Here is a 17014-nt window from a genome sequence, read left to right on the forward strand (position 1 = left end):
TTAATTTTATTACTGCCCAGGCCTATGTGCTTCTTGTCAAATCGAATCAAAACACCATTATTCACATGCTGCTGGGGTAGTTCAGAGCGAAGATAACTGTCATGTATTCTGGCAACAGAGTACTAATGTCTTCTGGTCCATCGTCGTCATACCTCTAGATCGTCTCAAAGTCGATAATAGTGGGTAATGGAACCGTGTTTGTTGAAAGTTTGTATGTGAAACACTAAATGTCTTCTGCTACCGTTTGGTCCTTGAAATGTAGCTCGCATTTTTCTGCTCTTGTTTGGTGTAACAGTTCTTTATATTCTCATTTGACAGTTACGATGGAAACTCAGCCTTGTTTGTGATTCTGTTTTCTCTGAGGTTCTATGGTAGTGCCTTGCCATCTGCTGTGCTGTCTATCTCTATGGGGTGAAACATCAGGGAATTTTGAAAACCATTGGCTACCACACAAATATTGGGATTGCCTTGTCGTGCGCTGTCTGCGCCATTTGGATAATCTCGTTGTCTGTGGCGTCAACATCAGTTACGCTTTTTTGCAGTGGCTTTACATTGAATGTTCTCTTTCAATGTTCGCAATTCGCTCAGGCACTAACTGCATCTCTTATTCTAAACTAATTGAGATAATGGCCAGACCTTCCACTCTGCAGTATGGTCTCTATGTGTTTAGTTTGCAAGGCTGATATTTATATTTGGTTCTACACATGCGCGACCTTCGAGAGACAGAGGGTTGGGAGGCCTGTTCAAGACATGAAGGCCGAGTGTGCAGATGTGAAAACATTTACCAACTTTTGCTTGACACTGTTCTGCCTGTGGCTCGTACAAGTATAGAGTGTGCCATGCGAGGAGAAATGGCTGCTGAGTGCCGCCATGTTCCAGAGTCATCCACAATGGAACCCACCCAGGAGGTTATGGAGACCACAGCCGTGGACCTGGGCGCCCTTCTGGACGCAGGGGACGGCGCAGTCGTCACACTGGTGGCAGGCTGCACCCGTCTCGTGGTGCACAGAGCTGTGTTGGCCGATAGAAGTCCTGTGTTTGGCGGCATGTTTCGCCACGACACACTGGAAGCCAACACCGGTGAGGTCGCAGTCCCGGACGTGGAGGGCCCGGTGCTGCGCCAGCTGGTCGCCTACCTCTACACCCTCCAGGCCCCTCAGCTGCCCAGCCTGGCCCCCCAGCTGCTGGCAGCCGCTGATAAATACGGCGTGTCGGCCCTGAAGGCTCAGTGCGAGCAGCTCGTGGCCGCTCAGCTGTCCGTCGAGACTGCGGCGGCCGCAGCTGTTCTGGCGATCAGACACTACTGCACCAGCCTCAGGCAGGCCGCCGTTAACTTCATAAAGGCCAACGCGTTTCAGGTCATGACCACACAGGCTGGGCTGACGCAGTGCGCACTCAGCCTGAAGACATCGTCACACTGGGTCAGCTGCTCGCGGATCCTCCAGCAGAAGCCAGGTAAGCACATAACAAGCCACTTACCTCCCCCCAGAGGGTCCACAACTCTTGTGGATACGTGCGTAGAGAGCATGGGACCCCGAGCTAATGTGACCTTCCTTCCTTCCTTTCTGGGCTGCATATCTTGCCTTTCCGCATCCTTCCCCATCCCCCATCTTCGCCCCCCCAGGGGGTCCACAACTCTTTCGTGGATACGTGCGTGGCGAGCACGGGGCCCCGAGCCATTGCAGCCTTCTTTCTCTCCCGGGCTGCATTTCCTTTCCCTTCCCCTCCTTTCCCCTCCATACCCCTTTCCCCTCGCCCTCTCCTCTCCCTCTATTGGTGTCCTTGCTTATGTTGGCCCCCGCTATCCTCCTGGTTCTGTTGGTTTTACACTCTGGCTTTGTTGCGTAATCATCTCCTCCTTTTGGCATTCCTTGGTCCCCCTCTGGGGTTTGACCTCCATTCCAAAATTTCTCTTCCGTAGTGTGAGCCATTTGGGGAAGAGCACCTTACCTAGTGTCTCCGCCGTGTGCCCTCCTAGTATATTCCACCTTTTCTTCTACGTCGTTGTCTGATGCTAGGGTGCATAGCCAGCACGGTAGCCAGCCCGTGTGGTGGGGTCGCTATGTACCCTTTTGGTTGAGCCCCCTGAACACACAGGGATCACACTTCTGATACCTGAGCTGTGACCTCCTCATGCATGCCTTGTAGTGGTTGCTCGTCATCCTGGAGCATCGGAACTCCCGGCAATGGCCGCCGTGCCAGACGGCCCTTGCTGTGGCTGGGTGGCGCCCGTGAGGAGAGCCCCTGATCGGAGTGGGTGGTATCAGGGCGGACGCTATGCAGATGAAACGCATAAGGGTCCAAACCTCTGGCCGCTCTTCTGCGGCCGTCTCTCTGCGTGGTACTGATTCCTCAAGTGCTGCTTCTCTTGCCCCTTCGGCCTTCCCTTCCGTGGCTACCCCCTGGGAGGAGGGTCAGGCCCGTCGTCTAGGGGCAAAACCTTTCCCCCGTTATCTAGTTTGCACCAGGACTGATGGAGATACTTTCACCAGTGTCAAACCTTTATTCTTTGTGGAACACATTGAAGACAAGTTCGGCGAAGTGGACTCCCTGAGCAAGATGCGGTCGGGTTCATTACTGATAAAAACTGCTTCGGCTGCCCAATCTGCGGCCCTTCGTGCCTGTACCCATCTTGGCACAATTCCCGTGTCCATTACCCCTCACCAGTCTCTAAATATGGTACAAGGTGTGATTTTTCACAGAGACCTCATCCTTCAAACTGATGAGGAACTTCGGGACAATCTCGGACGGCGGGGTGTTCACTTTGTTCGGCGTGTTCAGAAGGGTCCTAAAGATAATCGTATTGATACTGGTGCCTTTATCCTGGCCTTTGAAGGGGATACCCTTCCTGAGAAAGTTAAGATTATGGTCTATCGCTGTGATGTGAAGCCGTACATCCCACCTCCTATGCGGTGTTTTAAGTGCTTGCGTTTTGGCCACATGTCTTCTCGCTGTACCCAGGACCCTCTCTGTGGTGACTGTGGACGTCCACTCCATGAGGGGAGTCCCTGTGTTCCCCCTCCTGTATGTGTAAATTGTCATGGTAGTCATTCTCCACGTTCAGCAGATTGCCCAGTCTATAAGAAAGAAAAAAAGATACAGGAGTATAAGTCTCTTGATCGTTTAAGCTACACAGAGGCCCGTAAGAAATATGCACGATTGCACCCTGTGTCCATGACATCTAGTTACGCCTTGGTTACATCTTCATCCCTTCCTCCCCCTTCCTTACCCCCGTCCCGGACCCCTCTCCTTCCCCCCTCCCCTGCGGCTCCCACACCTTCTCCTCTGGGCGCCGCTCCCCCTCCCCAGGCGGAGAAGTGTCCCACTCCTTCGGCGTCTGCCGGTCAAGGGCGCCTCTCCCGGGATGCCCCTTCCCGGCACCTTCCAGGTCAAAGGTCTGCTGCAGCGCGGCGACCGCGAGAGCCGCGGTCTATCGGCCCCCAGGTCGCCCGGTCTCTTTCTGTTCCTGATCTTGCTGCAGCTGGCTCCATTATGCCACACAGCCCTCCTCGATCTCAGCCTGAAAAGAAGAAGAAACATAAGTCCCGGGACAAAGAGCCTCTGGTGTCACCGGAGGTCCCTTCTCCGGCTTCACAACCGGATTCTGACCTGTCGTTTATGGATGTCGCCCCCTCCTTGTCGGTGACGGGTGGGGACCCGGCGGTATGACTGGATTTAGCGTGTTCAGCCCTCATTTAAACCATCGTTCTGTGGTTCTCCAATGGAATTGTAATGGCTACTATCGTCACCTTCCGGAATTGAAATCCCTTCTTTCGTCCTACTCTGCAGCTTGTGTGGTTCTCCAGGAATCTCATTTTACTGATGCTCACTCACCGACCCTCCGTGGGTTCCGTGTTTTCTGTCGAAATCGGGTCGGACCCTTGCGGGCTTCTGGTGGCGTTTGTACGTTGGTCCGTACAGACATTGCTAGCACGTGGATTCCTCTCCAAACTACATTGGAAGCAGTTGCTGTTAGGGTCCACTTAGACTCTGCAGTCACAGTATGCAATCTTTATCTCCCTCCTGACAGGACTCTTACACCTGCTGCCTTAACCACCCTTCTTCAGCAACTTCCTCCTCCCTTCCTCCTCCTTGGGGATTTTAATGCTCATCATCCTTTGTGGGGCAGTGCCTTTCCATCTAGACGAGGTCTTCTTATCGACCAATTTATTGCAGACCACGACCTGTGCCTTCTTAATGATGGCTCCCCTACTCATTTCAGTGCTGGTCATGGTACTTTTTCTGCCATTGATCTTTCTCTTTCTTCTCCCTCTCTCCTCCCTTCATTACACTGGTCGCCACACGACGACCTTTGTGATAGTGACCATTTCCCGTTGATTATCACGCTCCCTTCCCGCTCCCCGATGGAGAGGTTACCTCGTTGGTCTTTCCACCGCGCCGATTGGCCTCTATATACTGCACAGGTCGAGTTTTCTCCCTCTTTGTCGGGTTGTATTGATGACGTCCTACGTGACGTGTCTCACGCGATTGTTCGCGCTGCTAACCTTGCTGTCCCGCGCTCATCTGGACAATTTCGTCGTCGGCAAGTCCCGTGGTGGAGTACGGCCATTGCCATTGCCATCCGTGATCGCCGTCGAGCTTTGCAACAGTTTAAGAGGCACCCATCTGTAGCCAGCCTTTCTACCTTTAAGCGCCTTCGCGCTAAAGCCCGTTATTTAATCAAACAGAGCAAGCGGATATGTTGGGAACGATTCGTTTCTTCCCTTGGTTCCACTGTCCCTCTGTCACGGGTATGGGCTACACTTCGCTCTCTCGAAGGTTGCCATCGGCAGTCCACCCTCCCAGGCCTTCACCTCCCAGATGGCATTTGTACGGACCCATTAGTTCTCGCAGAACATCTTGCAACCCATTTTGCAGTGGCATCAGCGTCGGCCTCCTATCCAGCTGCTTTCCTTCATCAAAAACAGCAGGCTGAAGCTGTCACCTTATGTTTCACCACTTGTGAGTCAGAATCTTACAACGAACCTTTCACTGAATGGGAATTTCTTTCTGCTCTATCTGCTTCTCATGATACAGCTCCTGGCCCAGATTCCATTCATAACCAGCTGCTTCAACATCTCAGTGCTCCACAACGGCACCATCTTCTTCGGGTGTTTAACCGTATCTGGCTCCAGGGTGACTTCCCTTCTCAGTGGAGGGATAGCATTGTGGTTCCTGTCCTTAAGCCTGGTCAGAACCCCCTATCTGTTGACAGCTATCGGCCAATTAGTTTGACCAATGTTGGTTGTAAGTTACTTGAACGGCTGGTAGCCCGTCGGCTCACTTGGGTCCTCGAATCTCGGGATCTATTGTCCCCTTACCAGTGTGGCTTTCGAGAGGGACGATCTCCAATCGATCATTTGCTTCGCTTGGAATCCGCAGTTCGGCAGGCTTTTTCCCAGCGCCGCCATTTGGTTGCAGTGTTTTTTGACCTTCGCAAGGCCTATGACACGGCCTGGCGCCATCACATCTTACTAACCCTTCATCAGTGGGGTCTTCGGGGCCCACTCCCGATTTTTATCCGCCAGTTCCTGATCCATCGGTCATTCAGAGTTCGAGTTGGTACTGCTTTTAGTTCTCCACGGACCCAGGAGATGGGCATCCCACAGGGTTCTGTCTTGAGTGTCCTTCTTTTCCTCATTGCTATCGATGGACTTGTGGCCTCTGTCGGTCCCTTGGTCGCCCCTGCCCTGTATGTGGATGATTTCTGCATTTGGGTTAGTTCCTCCTCGATGCCATCTGCAGAACGGCAGCTCCAGGTGGCTATACGGCGTGCCTCTGCATGGACCCTCTCCCACGGGTTTCAATTCTCTCCTTTAAAATCGCGGGTGGTCCACTTCTGTCGCCGTACTACGGTCCACCCTGATCCAGAGCTCTATCTCGCTGCACAAAGATTGCCTGTGGTTCCACAGTTTCGTTTCCTAGGTCTTCTTTTCGACAACAAGCTCACTTGGCTGCCCCATATCAGACTCCTGAAGGTAGGATGTTTCCGTAAACTCAATGTCCTTCGTTTCCTTGCCCACTCCTCCTGGGGTGCGGACCGTTCCCTCCTCCTCCGTCTTTATCGTGCTCTAGTTCTGTCACGTTTGGACTATGGTTGTCAAGTTTATGGTTCAGCTGCTCCTTCCACGCTGCACGTGCTGGATCCAGTCCACCATCGTGGTATCCGTTTGGCCACCGGTGCCTTCCCTACTAGCCCTGTTGATAGTCTCCTGGTTGAAGCTGGGATCCCCCCCTTTCTGTTCGGCGGTCCCAGCTTCTGGTGTCTTATGCCCTTACTATCCGTTCTTCTCCCGCTCATCCTTCCTATTCTACCCTATTCCCAGACCATGGGCGTCGCCCGCCTGATTCCCGCCCTCAGGCGGGTTTACCGGTTGGGCTGCGCCTTGCGTCTCTTACCCGTGATTTTCGGCTTCCTTCTTTGTCCTGTCTTCCTCGCTCCCTCCCCTCCACCCCTCCTTGGTTAGTTCCTCGGCCTCGAATTCGGATGGATCTCCGCCGCGGTCCGAAAGATTCCATCCCCCCGGTGGTGTTCCGTTCCTTTTTCCGCCAAATTTTATGGGAGTTTCGGGATGCTGTTGTTTTTTACACTGATGGCTCTAAATCTGCTGATCATGTTGGGTATGCCTTCACGTCCTTTGTTGGAACGGAAAATCATCTACTGCCACCCTCATGTGGGGTGTTTACTGCGGAATTGATGGCAATTTCCCGGGCCCTTACCTTTATTAAACAATCCCAACACAACCGCGTTTTGTTATGTACGGACTCGATGAGTGGCCTTCTTGCTATTGACCGGTGTTTTTCGCGCCATCCCTTGGTCTCTGCCATCCATGACCATCTCGCTGATCTTCACCGTGCTGCTTGTTCCATTGACTTCCTATGGGTCCCGGGCCATGTGGGTATCCCGGGTAATGAGCTCGCTGATCGTTTGGCTGGGGGAGCAGTTACGTACCCCCCGTTTTCTGTAACCCCTCCTGCAGCGGATTTACGGCTTCACATCAAATCCCACTTTGCACAGTCATGGGCCAATTCTTGGGAGGCTACTCCACTGTCTAATAAACTTCGTGCCATTAAGGTGAATACAGGCCCATGGCGTTCTTCCTTTAGCCTCTCCCGCAAGGACTCGACCACACTGTGTCGTCTCCGCATTGGCCATACCAGGCTGACCCATGGTTTCCTTTTGCGTGATGAGCCACCCTCGCTATGTGGTTGTGGAGCCTTCCAGTCAGTGGCCCACATTTTGGTTGAATGCCCCCTTCTTTTGGCTCTGCGTGCTAAGTACAGACTCCCCCACACTTTACCTTTGATGTTGGCTGACGATTCCCGGATGGTCTCTCTGGTTCTAGGTTTCCTCCGGGAGAGTGGTTTTTATTCTCAGTTTTAAAGTTTTTAATCTCCCTCTGGTGTTGGGGCAGGGCGGTGAGTGTTTGGGTGTCTCCCACTGTAGGCAGTGTTCAGAGATTCCCGATTCACCTCCCTGACCGGAATCCTCTTCTTTCCCTTTTACTCTGTTTTTACCCCTTCTTTTTAAGGCTTGGTTAGTTTTTCTATTCCCATACGTACTTTCTGCATTATAGCAGTTGTACCTTTTAAGTCACAGGTGGTCTTGCCTATGCTGTTTCAGCATAGTGTTGGGTTCGTTCTCTTGCCAACTTCCCTCATTTGTTTTTACTAATGACAACGTGACTGCCCTTTTACGTTTCCCCTTTATCCGTTTTATTTTTCTGACTATACTGAGATGTCCCGTTAGCAGAATGGAGTCTATTTGAAACAAGGGACTGATGACCTTGCTGTTTGGTCCCTTTAACCTCAAACAACCAACCAACCAACCCCATCTTCGCCCCCCCCCCTCACCTCTGGCTCTTTCCTTCCCTTTCTCCCCCTCTGGGAGTATGGTTTGTGCCTTCGTCCAGACACGGACGCTTGTAAATGTACCACATTCTTCGCCTTCCTTGCTTGTATGTCTTCATCCTTCCTTTGTCTTTCTCTTTTTCTTACCTTTTCTCCTTACCCATTTCTCCGCTGCGGCGTTTGAGACCTCTCTTCTTTCGTTTCCCTTTCCCTTTCCCTTTCTCTTTCTTCCTCCCTGTGCGTGTCTGAAGGCCGACCAATGCACTTCCATGCGTAGCCGGTGACGGGGTAACGCGTAATTCCCCGCCCCGGGTAGACAGGTAGGACACGTACGTACCCCCTGGTAATGGCCAGGCCCAGGGAGGGGTGATTACCCGAGCTGATACCGTCCGAAAGTGCCGATTGGTCCCTCCGTCCGTTTGTCGGGAGGTGTGACCTGAGGTGTGAACAATCACCTAAGGCGGGTGTGCCCTCAGAGAGGGGCCCCCACAAGGGAGGAGCGCGCCATCGGAGATGCTGGTAATCATGGGGGATTCTTCCGCAATGGTTTCCTCACCTTCCACTATGTCTGCTCACAAACGTCACTCTCAGCCACAGTCAGTTCTTCCGTCGATGCCACAGTTCCTTGTTGTTTCTCGCTCTGACGAAGGTCACGACTTCTCCACAGTCAACCCTTTCATTATTCAGAAAGGTGTCGACGCAAATGCAGGTCCTGTAAAGTCTTGTTCCAGATTACGGAATGGCACCCTGTTGTTAGAAACCGTCAGTGCCCTCCAGGCACAAAAATTGCTGCGTACCTCACTACTACACACCTTCACTGTGGAACCGCACCGTAGTTTAAATTCCTCGCGTGGAGTCGTTTATACATGCTCCCTCGATGGATCGTCTGACGAAGAAATTCAGCACTACCTGTCTGACCAGGGCGTAACGGCTGTTCATTGGGTTATGAAAAGTATTGACACGAACATCATTCCAACCCGCACTGTCTTCTTGACATTTGACAGAGCTCAACTCCCATCGAAAATCAAAGCAGGCTATGAGATAATGTCCGTTCGCCCTTACGTCCCAAACCCTACATGTTGCTATCGGTGTCAGCGGTTCAATCACACCAGCCAGTCCTGTTCCAATCCGGCCAAATGTGTTACGTGTGGCAAAGATGCCCATGAGGGTGCTTGTCCACCTCATCCCCTCACTGCATCAACTGTATGGGTGACCACGCTCCTTCGTCTCGAGATTGTCCCGTTTTTAAGGACGAAAAGCTCATCCAGGAAATCAGAGTGAAGGAAAAGGTGTCGACCTTTGCTGCTCAAAAATTATTCGCCAGTGGACAGCCCACCATGCCTCAGACAGGAAAATACAGCACTGTCCTTGCTTCTCCTCGGCCAACAAAGGAGACGGCCACGCAGACTTGCGACCTCACCTTTAGTGCCACGGTCATCAGATCGGCCAGCGCAAAGATCGCCCGTTCAACCTCATCACTTTGGCCTGCCCACTCTGGCTCACCCTTCGTCGACTCCTGCTAAATCTCGAGCCCAAAAGTCAGACACCAAGACTTCGAAAAAAGAGCATACTCGTGAAGAGTTTTTACGTACCGCAACTTCCCAACCATCCGTTCCTCCTTCCTCTAAACATCATACTTCCAAGAAGGCTACAAAGAAACCCAGTTCCTCTCCTTCTCCGCCAAGGCGTGTCCCATCTACAACACCACCTGGCGGAAATCGCCCTCGGCCGTCTTCTGTGTCGCCGATGCGCACTGCTGGCGGCCGATCAACCGGCCGATCGCTGGTGGCAGGAGCTGCTCCTGACCAACCTATGGATCAGGATCTTCTGCCTTCGGCTGAATGCCATTCCATGCTGTCGGGCACAAGCTCAGAGCAGTCGTTGAGTTGACAGCGACCTTGGTCACATTCCTCCATTTTCTGTTCACCCTATGTCCATTATCCACTGGATTATCCGCGGTATTCAAGCCAATTGGGATGAATTGTCGCACCTCTTACGATCCTACTCGCCGGTCATCTTCTGTCTTCAGGAAACAAAGCTGCGTTCCCATGACCGCTTTGTTCTCCCTCATTTTCAGTCTGTCCGATATGATCTCCCCTCTGTTGAAGGCACTCCAGCACATGGAGGACTCATGATAATTCTCCATGAAACTCTCAATTATCACCCAATCCATTTAAACACTCCCTTCCAAGCTGTCGCCGTCCGCCTTTCCCTTTCCGGATACACGTTCTCTCTTTGTACTGTATGCATTCCATCGTCCACACCAATGGCACGAGCTGATCTCCTTCATCTTCTTGGTCAGCTTCCACCCCCATATTTGCTGGTTGGGGACTTCAATGCCCACCACCCGCTTTGGGGATCTCCACATCCTTGTCCACGTGGCTCACTATAGCTAGACGTCTTCCACCAAGCAGATCTAGTTTGCCTTAACACTGGGGTCCCTACATTATCTGCCTCCACGACAAATTTATCTCATTTGGACCTTGCGATCGGTACTGTTCCGCTAGCTCGGCGCTTCGAATGGTTCGCCCTTGATGATACACACTCGAGTGACCACTTTCCATGTGTCCTTAGACTGCAGCCTCAACTGCCTTACATGCGCCCGCGACGCTGGAAGTTTGCCCAAGCCGATTGGACACTTTTTTCGTCTCTGTCGACATTCGATGACAGTCACTTTCCCAGCGTCGACGATGAGGTCACACATATTACCGACGTTATTCTTACAGCTGCGGAACATTCAATACCACGCACCGAATTGCCCCGGCGCCCCCCAGTTCCTTGGTGGAACGAGGCATGCCGTGATGCAATACGTGAGCGGCGACGTGCTCTCCGCGTTTTCCGCCACCATCCTACTTTGGCCAACTGTATCCGCTATAAGCAGTTCCGAGCGCGATGCCGCCGTGTCATCCGCGATAGCAAGAAGGCAAGCTGGAAATTCTTTATTAGCTCATTTAACACCTTCGCTCCCTCCTCGGAAGTTTGGAGTCGGCCTCGACGGTTCTCAGGCGCGCCTAGTTTCTCCCCGGTCTCTGGGCTCACTGTCGCACATGATACATTATTGGACCCTGTCGCAATTTCTAACTCATTGGGTCAGCACTTTGCTGAGATTTCGAGCTCTTCCAATTACCCGCCAGCGTTTCTCCCGATGAAACGTGCAGCGGAAGTGCAACCTCTTGCTTTCTCCTCTCAAAATCGCGAAAACTACAATACTGTTTTCTCCTTGCAGGAACTCCAACATGCACTCTCTTCTTCTCGCTCCTCCGCCCCAGGACCAGATGGTATCCACGTCCAAACCCATAGTCTGCGTTACCTCCTTCGCCTTTATAATCGAATTTGGACCGACAGTACTTTTCCCAGACGATGGCGGGAAGCTATCGTCGTTCCTGTTCCGAAACCTGGAAAGGACAAACATCTCCCCTCTAGCTATCGCCCCATTTCTCTCACGAGTAGTGTCTGTAAGGTTTTGGAGCATATGGTGAATTACCGTTTAGCTTGGTGGCTGGAATCCCACAGTCTTTTAACACCTGCCCAATGCGGATTCCGAAAGCATCGTTCTGCAGTTGACCATGTTGTTGCTCTCTCCACTTATATCATGAACAATTTTCTCCGGAAACGCCAAACGGTAGCAATATTTTTTGATCTGGAGAGAGCGTACGATACCTGTTGGAGGACAGGCATCCTCCGCACACTGTTCTCTTGGGGCTTTCGAGGTCAGCTGCCCCTTTTTCTTCGCGAATTTATGGCAGAGGGCACATTTAGGATGCGGGTGAACACTACTCTCTCCCGTACTTCCGCCCAAGAAAACAGGGTACCAAAGGGCTCCGTGCTGAGTGTTGTACTGTTTGCCATTGCCATCAATCCAATTATGGATTGTCTCCTTCCTGATGTCTTGGGCTCCCTCTTTGTGGACGATTTTGCGATCTACTACAGCTCTTAACGGACCAGCCTTCTTGAACGTCGTCTTCAAGGATGTCTCGATCGCCTCCACTCTTGGAGCATCGAAACCGGCTTCCGTTTTTCTTCCAGTAAGACCGTTTGTATTAATTTTTGGCGACGTAAGGAGTTTCTTCCGCCCTCCTTACTTCTAGGTCCTGTCAACCTTCCGTTTTCAAACGTCGCTAAATTCTTGGGTCTTATGTTTGACAGAAAACTGTGCTGGTCCTCCCACGTTTCCTATCTTTCGGCTCGCTGTCTGCAATCCCTCAACACCCTCCGTGTCCTGAATGGTACCTCCTGGGGAGTGGACCTAGTGGTCCTTCTCCGCCTCTATCGCGCCTTAGTGTGCTCGAAATTGGACTATGGAAGCATAGTCTACTCCTCTGCTCGGGCGTCTATTCTTCGGCGTCTCGACTCTATCCACCACCCTGGATTACGTTTAGTGTCTGGAGCTTTATACACCAGCTCTGTGGAAAGCCTTTATGCTGAGACTGCTGAACCTCTGCTGTCCAATCGGCGAGCAGTCCTTCTGAGTCGTTATGCTAGCCATCTGTCTTCCATGCCTGCTAATCCAGCCCATGACATTTTTTTCGACGCCTCCTTTGATGTAGGGTACGCAGGCCGCCCCTCCTCCCTACTACCACCAGGAGTCCGCTTCCGTCAACTGCTCCATTCTCTTTGCTTCTGCTTTCCTAAAATCTTCTTGACAACTTGGGGTAGAGCACCGCCTTGGCTCCGTCCCCGGATCTGCCTGCTCTGTGACCTTTGTCAATTTCCCAAGGATGGTACCCCTTCACTTGTTTGTCCTCGGGCATTTGCTGCTCTATCTGCACAAATGAAGAGAGCCACATTTATTTACACTAATGGCTCGAAAACATCATTTGGTGTAGGGAGTGCCTATATTGTTGGCGACACTCCAAATCAATTTCGGCTTCCCGGCCAGTGTTTGGTTTATACTGCGGAGCTTTAGGCTGTTCTCCAGGCTGCCCACTACATCCGCCGCCATCAGCGGATACAGCATGTTCAGAGTCTCTCAGCTCTCTCCTCAGTCTCCAAGCTCTCTACCCTGTCCACCCTCTGGTCCACCGGATTCAGGACTGTTTGCACTTGCTCCACCGGGGGTGTCTCGGTGGCGTTCCTCTGGCTTCTGGGACACGTTGGTATCTGTGGAAATGAGACGGCCGAAATAGCGGCCAAGGCTGCAGTCTCTCTTCTTCGGCCAGCTATTTAATAGATTCCCTTCGCCGGCCTACTGAGCGTTTTATGTGGTCGTGTTGTTCCTTTATGGCATGCACATTGGTCGACACTTCCCCATAAAAAATTGCGGGAAGTGAAAGCTCTTATCTGTGCTTGGACCTCGTCCTCCCGAACGCGTCGTCGGGAGCAGGTAATTTTAACTAGACTCCGGATAGGGCACTGTCTTTTTAGCCATAGACATCTTTTAAGTGGCGATCCTCCCCCACTCTGTCCCCACTGCTCTCAGCTGTGGACGGTAAGACACCTTTTGAGTGCACCTATTTTACTCCGTTACGCCCCGTCTACAGCTGTCACCTGATATATCGTCAATTTTAGCAGATGACATGCGCTTGGCCGATCGCGTTCTCGAGTTTATTAGTGGCAGTGAAATGACGTCAGTCATTTGAAGCCTTTTTTGGGGACAACCAAGCCCCTTCTGCTTTTAGTTTCTCCAATTTCTTGAGTTTCGTTCCCATTGCTGCTGGTTTCCATTTTCGGTTCTTTACTGTTTCCTAAGTCACGGACCAGGCGCTAATGACCATAGCAGTTTTGCGCCCTAGAAACAAAACAAACAAAAAAACAAAAAAAAGCCATAGTTTCCATAGCACAGTTCCCTTACTTTCCCCAGTCGAAGTACTTAGGTATAATTTTTAAGCAGTATTCTAGGCCCTAAGAAGTGTTGTTCCCATTCAAAACACGAAAGGACTACTCCAGTAAAGAAGTTTACATAAGCAGATGTGGAGGAGGGCTTACTCCCTCTATATTCCGGACCCTCCTCACGCTACAAAAAGCCAGTCCTAAGACCAAAACAGCAGCATCGTATCCTTTATTCACGTTTCTCTCCTGTTTCTGTTTAGTTTTTCCAGAGGATACATGCAGTAGCTAAGTACACTCCCGTCTACTACACACACTGGGAGGAGGTTCTATTGATCAAAATACTGTGTTGCTTCTTTGAGGAGTAGTCAACAGATCTCTGCTCTATTGTTCGTGTGTTGCTTGAACTTCTCAGTGTTACTAAAGGTCACATAAAGAATTCTTCTGTGTTTCCTTCTTCTGCGATCTTCCCTATGTCATCTGTTGTTCCTACTGAACTATATCCAAACAAATTCAACACCAATGAAATGTTCAGATGCAGATATTATTTGTTACATACTGTCTCATATTACAAATACTCTGTACAAACCTAGGACCACGTAATTCTCTAATGGTATAAATATTTATACCATAGTTAATGAGCTGCTTAATAAACTGCAACTTTTGTATTTGATATAATGTTGCCTAAGCAGTCTGACTGGTTTACAACACTCAATTGATTAAGAAATATCGCAGACTCAAATTCGCCTGTTCAATATTTTAAAAAGTATTGTAACACTAACTTACTAGCTTTAACTGTAGTTCTGTCTGAGTTATTGAAAGTAAAGTTTTGAAATAGTCTTGATAACTGAAATAGGAACAATGTTGTAATTACTAACCAAAATCTTTTTTATTGCATCAGGTGTCATGTACAACTGCATCTTATTTGTCCACTTGCTTATGATATAAATGTCCCACAACTTCGTTATGAAACTGGCATGTCCGCAATGGGCTTCATGATGTGTAAACGGTGAAGGTTTGCGATGTGTTAGTTCAAAGAGAGTGGTGTGTGTACATAGTATGGTACATCGTCATATGTGTCTACGCCGCCTGCCTGAGTGGCCTCAAGTTCCATTTTGAAACAGGAATCCCCTATTTTTATTGAATATACCGAATCTACGCCAAAAAAATATGTATAGTTAGGGTCATTCCACGTCAAATCAACAAATGAAACCATCGTTTTCAACCTAACCCTCTTGGATTTAAATGAAATTAAGTATGCTTATAGTACTCATAAATAGTACCACAAATTAATTTTTTTACATTTTTCTGATAAAGTTACCGAGTAATGGACTTTCCAAAATTGAAAAAATGACAAATTTTTGACTCGCACAACAATGTTGTTTTCTTTATAACACGTGTTCTAATTAAGCTAGAACAACAAAATGTACCTCATTGGAAAGCTCTTTTAAGGAGCTTTTATATGATACCAAGCATCACACACACACACACACACACACACACACACACACACACACACACACACACACACAATTACTGTTTATAAAAAAAACATTGTTGATTTTATAGAATTTTGAGAAACTGTATTTTTAAAATTCTCAAAAGAATATATGTGAAAGATACACAGTGGCTACCACCCGGGAGATCCAGGAATTTTTTCATCCAGGAGAAAACCGGGAAAAGCCCGGGAATTTTTTAGAATTCCAGGAGTCTATTATTGTTCTAGTTTTCAGTTAAACTTTTGTGATTTTGACTGGTAAGAATCAATACTCCACTAAAGGATATTACTCTATCCCGCTTCTGCGGAATAATACTGCAGCAACAAAACATGAACGAGAAGGGAAAAAACGAAAATAATACTTAAGTCGTCAAGGAAATGCGCCATATACAACAGCAAAACATAGTGCCCATACAAGCGTCTGCCAACAGCAAAATGTCAAAGGCTCTAGGAAGACTATGCAATGCTTCCTAACAACAAATTACCTCCCATGAGCGTGACGTGACAGACAGTACTGGTACTCAAGAAAATTTATATCCGAATCTGGACATACGAATGTGCACTTTAAGTCGAATTATGCATTTTAGTATGGTTCACGAAATTCAGACACTCTTGAAGTATCCTCTGATGTCTTGTTTCTTTTGTTACATAGTGCAAGACCTTTTAATGTTCTACACGTACGAACATACCAGCTTCCTGCGTCATCGTAGTTGCGCATGAGCAGTGGCGCCTGTTACCTGGCGCTCTCTGACAACTGCTGAAACGAATCCGTTTCTAACAGGTCACGGGAAAATATTGTGAATGGTTGTTTGAAAAGAGTTACTTTCAAAGTAAATTTACTTTTACACGAGATGAACAATGTGCGAGAATGTACGATGAATTTCTGAAATAACACAGCGATTGACCCTCAATTAAAAATCAACTCTTTGAGGACGACCATCTAGAAGAATTTCAAGCCCAAAAGATCAGAAATTTACGCCGTTATTAAAATTTTTGCTGGCACATTTGTGTGATACATCTGAAAGTGTAACACGCGCAAAAATAAACATTATATGTGGAAGCTTAGCGTCTCTTGCAGCTTATTAATCTTCGAGACAACGATTATATGTGAAAGCTATGTTTTTCTTGTAGCAACACTATGTATATTAATTTAAACCATTAACTTTTCCTATATGTGTTTTCGCGCTGCTTAAGAGTGATCTTGCTATTGGCTGACTACATCACGTGTCCTGTGCTGTCTTTGGCTGGCGAGGTCACGTGATATGAGCTATGACTGGCTTACAAAAGCGCGCCGCAATCTTGATTTCAATGCTTTGGAAAGTGACATGCGGTGTATGGTGGAATTCGAATCTATACCTTCATAACACGAAAATATGCAGCGCACATGTTGCTGCACATCGAAGGTCTTTCCAAAACTTTTTTGTGCCCCCTTAGTTTCGTTTCCTAAAGTGCCGTAAAATTCTACGTCGGCATATAAAACCATAAACGTTCAAATGACCGATAAGTTTTACAGTGCCGAGGAAAACTATACTATCAGTTAACATGGGAAAAGTGTATTTTTAACCGGGAGAAAGTGCATTTTCAACCGGGAAATCCGGGATTTTTTTCCTTGTCCCTGTATACACCCTGATACACTTTACATCTACATATTCTGCAATTTTCAACTTGGGATGCGTATTGGCTCACTATCAAAAGCAATTTTATGTTTGCCACGATTCTCCTAAATCACAGCCAGATAGGTGAATTCCTATTATTTTGCTACACATGAAAATATTAGTGTTGGATTTTGTTAGATGGTCCGCAAATTGTACTTTTGAAACAAATAACCGCTTATTAAACTTTAGTGCTAACTATTTATTAATAGCTGTAAAACCATGGGAAAAAAGAAAAAAAGGAAAC

At 49.0% G+C, this 17014-nt stretch overlaps 1 protein-coding gene across 1 annotated transcript in view; it reads left to right on the top strand.

The window, feature by feature from the left end:
• Positions 1–1361: 1361 nt before the first annotated feature.
• The window catches only part of LOC126419736 (26S proteasome non-ATPase regulatory subunit 10-like), a 41937-nt gene continuing 26284 nt past the window's right edge, over positions 1362–17014 (top strand). Inside the window, exon 1 of the mRNA XM_050086914.1 lies at positions 1362–1455. Within this exon, the coding sequence (XP_049942871.1) occupies positions 1362–1455 (94 nt within the window). The remainder of the gene's footprint in view (positions 1456–17014) is intronic.

Source organism: Schistocerca serialis, chromosome 9 (genome assembly GCF_023864345.2).
Source record: "Schistocerca serialis cubense isolate TAMUIC-IGC-003099 chromosome 9, iqSchSeri2.2, whole genome shotgun sequence".
Taxonomy (NCBI): domain Eukaryota; kingdom Metazoa; phylum Arthropoda; class Insecta; order Orthoptera; family Acrididae; genus Schistocerca; species Schistocerca serialis.